Source organism: Octodon degus, unplaced genomic scaffold (assembly GCF_000260255.1).
Source record: "Octodon degus isolate 3935 unplaced genomic scaffold, OctDeg1.0 scaffold00086, whole genome shotgun sequence".
Taxonomy (NCBI): Eukaryota; Metazoa; Chordata; class Mammalia; order Rodentia; family Octodontidae; genus Octodon; species Octodon degus.
This window is the reverse complement of record NW_004524662.1, coordinates 10,521,205-10,524,243: the sequence shown is the minus strand read 5'-3', so window position 1 is coordinate 10,524,243 and position 3,039 is coordinate 10,521,205. Positions and strand designations below refer to the sequence as shown.

General features: G+C 39.4%; 1 protein-coding gene across 3 annotated transcripts in view; it reads right to left on the bottom strand.

Annotated features, from left to right (window-relative positions):
* Positions 1-471: 471 nt before the first annotated feature.
* The window catches only part of Prkd1 (protein kinase D1), a 329,687-nt gene continuing 327,119 nt past the window's right edge, over positions 472-3,039 (bottom strand). Inside the window, exons 17-18 of one of the 3 annotated variants that reach the window (XM_004637107.1) lie at positions 2,242-2,327; positions 472-1,448 (exon numbers count right to left, since the gene is read on the bottom strand). In XM_004637107.1, the coding sequence (XP_004637164.1) occupies positions 1,230-1,448; positions 2,242-2,327 (305 nt within the window). In that variant the 3' untranslated portion in view covers positions 472-1,229. Of the gene's footprint in view, positions 1,449-2,241; positions 2,328-2,360; positions 2,461-3,039 lie in introns of those variants that run through there. The other 2 variants (XM_023721823.1, XM_023721824.1) reach the window with 2 other exon arrangements.

Genomic DNA, 3,039 nt, shown 5'->3' with positions numbered 1-3,039 from the left:
AAGTCTTTGAGGTTTTTGACTAGAGACTATCTTGTTCAGAGCATATAAAAGAAACCACCTGCCAGTAAACTAATAAATCTCTGACTTATACTGAGTGAATCAAGAAGACACACTGAGATTGAAAAGGCCATATTTTCAGTCAGGTCTGTAAGTTTCTGTTTGGCTTTGGGTAATTTTCCCTTTGGAGGCCTTCTCTGAAGTTGGAAGCTAGATGATGTGCAAGACAGAAAGGCTTCACTTCACTTATAACCTACTTTCTCTACTTCAGATTAGATCAAGTGAATCTCCACGCCACAAGTCTCTTTTCCGCTTTTTATCAGATACCACTGCACCCAACTGGCTTGATAGTGCCACAGCACCTGCCCGGCAAGCATGAGGTCTTGAGTTTGATACCTGGTACAGCCCTCCCCAAAGAAAACCACTAACGTAGACTATAAATAAAAACAATTCAATCAAAAGGATATGTATGTATTTTGACAAGAATATTTATTATTGAAAAATACACAAAAAGCAAAGGGTTGCTTAATAGCGGGTTCTTCATAGTAAAGCAGGGAGTGGTAAGAAAGGAAGAGACATATCTGTTATTTATAGCAGTTTACATTTCTAAGGCATTTAGGAGCAAGAGCAGTAGGCTCTTGTGTTGCCAGGCACACTTACTTGACTTTAAATATGCTGAGGCACACCAGGAAGGCAAAAGGTGTGAAACCACACAGTAAAACCCTTTTCATGCATTAGCGTCTTAGGGCTTTATATACCTTCTCCCTCATTTTTCATTTTTTTCAATGTGAGCTTTAAGTTGTTCACAGAACACTGGTAATCTACTCTTCAAGAGTTTCAATGACTATGATAAGACCATTGGGACATACAGAACAGAACTATTCCATGGACAGGTTCTGTCTCTGACCAAAATGAGGCTCCAGTAAGAAAAACACTGATTTGCAAAGGCACAGTGGAGACAGGTTTAATGCATTAAATATAACAGGAATCATTCACAATAACAAGTTTAGTGTTTCAGAGAACTTTTGTTAATACAACACAGTTGGTCACACAAAATACAAATGCTTCTGTTGATCTGTCTTGGCAACTCAGATATATCAACAGTGCTAACAGTTTAACAGCTTTGTTCTCATCTGACAGAAAATAATGGCAGTTCTGCAAGGCAAATGTTAAACCTGACCGTATGTATTTATTAATTCCACAGTGTTTTGACAGATTATAGGGGCTAGAACTCAGAGGGTGCTGACACGCTCGCTGAGGGCTTTCAGCTCTCTCTCTTCCATCTCAGGACTGTCACTGTGGCTAGCACTTGGGTTGGTCAGGTGTGCAGGGTACTGCAGCCCCTGCTCGCCTGCATACTGCTCCCACCTGGAGTCATCGCTCTCATGGGTGATGTAGCGTTCCCCGATCCTGCATTCCAGCTCTCGTAAATCTAGCCAGGTCTGGTAGTCCTGAAGATAAAATCCCAAAATGTTACTGCAGAGATGGTTGCAACGCAGCCCACTGCTCCATGTGTTGTCAGCCCCCACAGTCTAGGATGGCCCTTTTCTCTTTCACTCTACCAGTGTCGCCTCACTCCTCACCACTCATCAGCCTTGTAAGATGGCATCAGCACTGTAGCCACTGGACCAGAGTAACCACTGAAAATGAGGGTCTGCATGATACCACGACCCAAGGCATAAACAATGAATGCCTGCAGTCGAGTAAGCAGGTATGCCAGCATTCCTCTGAAATTTAACACTGACAAATAACCGCTCAGTATTTCAGAGTTAAATTGCAGTGTGAAAATAACAAATATTTATGAAAATATAAGCATATCTATAAAATTTATATTTGCCCCGTGTTTGTGTCTACACTTAATATCTTAGCGTTTAAAACTATAGTGTCCCAGTGAGTACGGCAAATGACCAGATGGCTATCTGTCTGGACTTTCATCAATATTATATGTACAGAGGCTTTTGAAATCTGGTCCTCTGAGTTCTGTTATGATGCCTGACATTTTGGTGCATGCATGTAGGGGGGTTTGTGTGGCAGTCCCATTCGATTTCATATCAAAAAGAGACACGTTTAGCAATACTAAGCTTATTAGATCCAAAGAAGTCACATGCATTCTGGCAAACAAGTTGAAATTAGGACAATCATGCTTTTAAAAAGTGGCAAAAGATTGGTACTTTTAATACCAAAATCGTACAAGCATTTGGAATTTCATTCAAATGGGGGCAAAAAACAAATGAATGATTTTACCTGGAGCCAAGGGTGACTCAAGGTCTTATCCACACTGTAGCGTTTTCTCATTTTCACTTGAAGTAAATTATTAATAAGGTCAATGGCTGGAAAAAGTAAGAAGCTTTGGTAAAACATGTGATAAATATTAAATTCATAATTTACTTACAGTTTATTTCATGTCTGCTATTTACAGTGTTGCAGCAGCAGTGGTCACAAACATTATAACTTGAAAATTTCCTCTTGAGATTTATAAAAATGTGGATTTCTAAATTATTTATTTATTTTATTCCTTTTAGAGTGTGTGTGTGTGTGTGTGTGTGTGTGTGTGTGTGGCCAGCTCAGCCCACCTGGGGGCGGGGCTGGCTGGCATGTGGTGCTGGGGGATTGAACCGCGGTCCCTGTGCTTTGCCAAGCCCGTTCCGAGTAGGTGCTTTAGACCACTGAGCCATCTCTCCAGCCCCAAAAATGTGGATTTCATTTTATTCTAAATACTAAAAATATGAACTTGGAAATAATTATGAAGGAAGGAGTAACAAATTCTACTGTATGATGTAAATTTCAACTGTTCTACTCTCTAGTACTTTTAGAGTAGGAACTTGTTTAAATACACATCATTTAAATATGTCTTCCACAAATGTAAAAGTGAGACTATTATTCACAACAAAGCATTTAATAATTTTGTTATTTAATATGCTTAAATACACATAATCAGCTTTACAGTCTTGAATTGGATTACAGGCATCTTCTGGACATCATATTTATATGGAAAATATGTGTCTGGTAATAATCTTGGATCCAAGAAGAAAACACTTATCT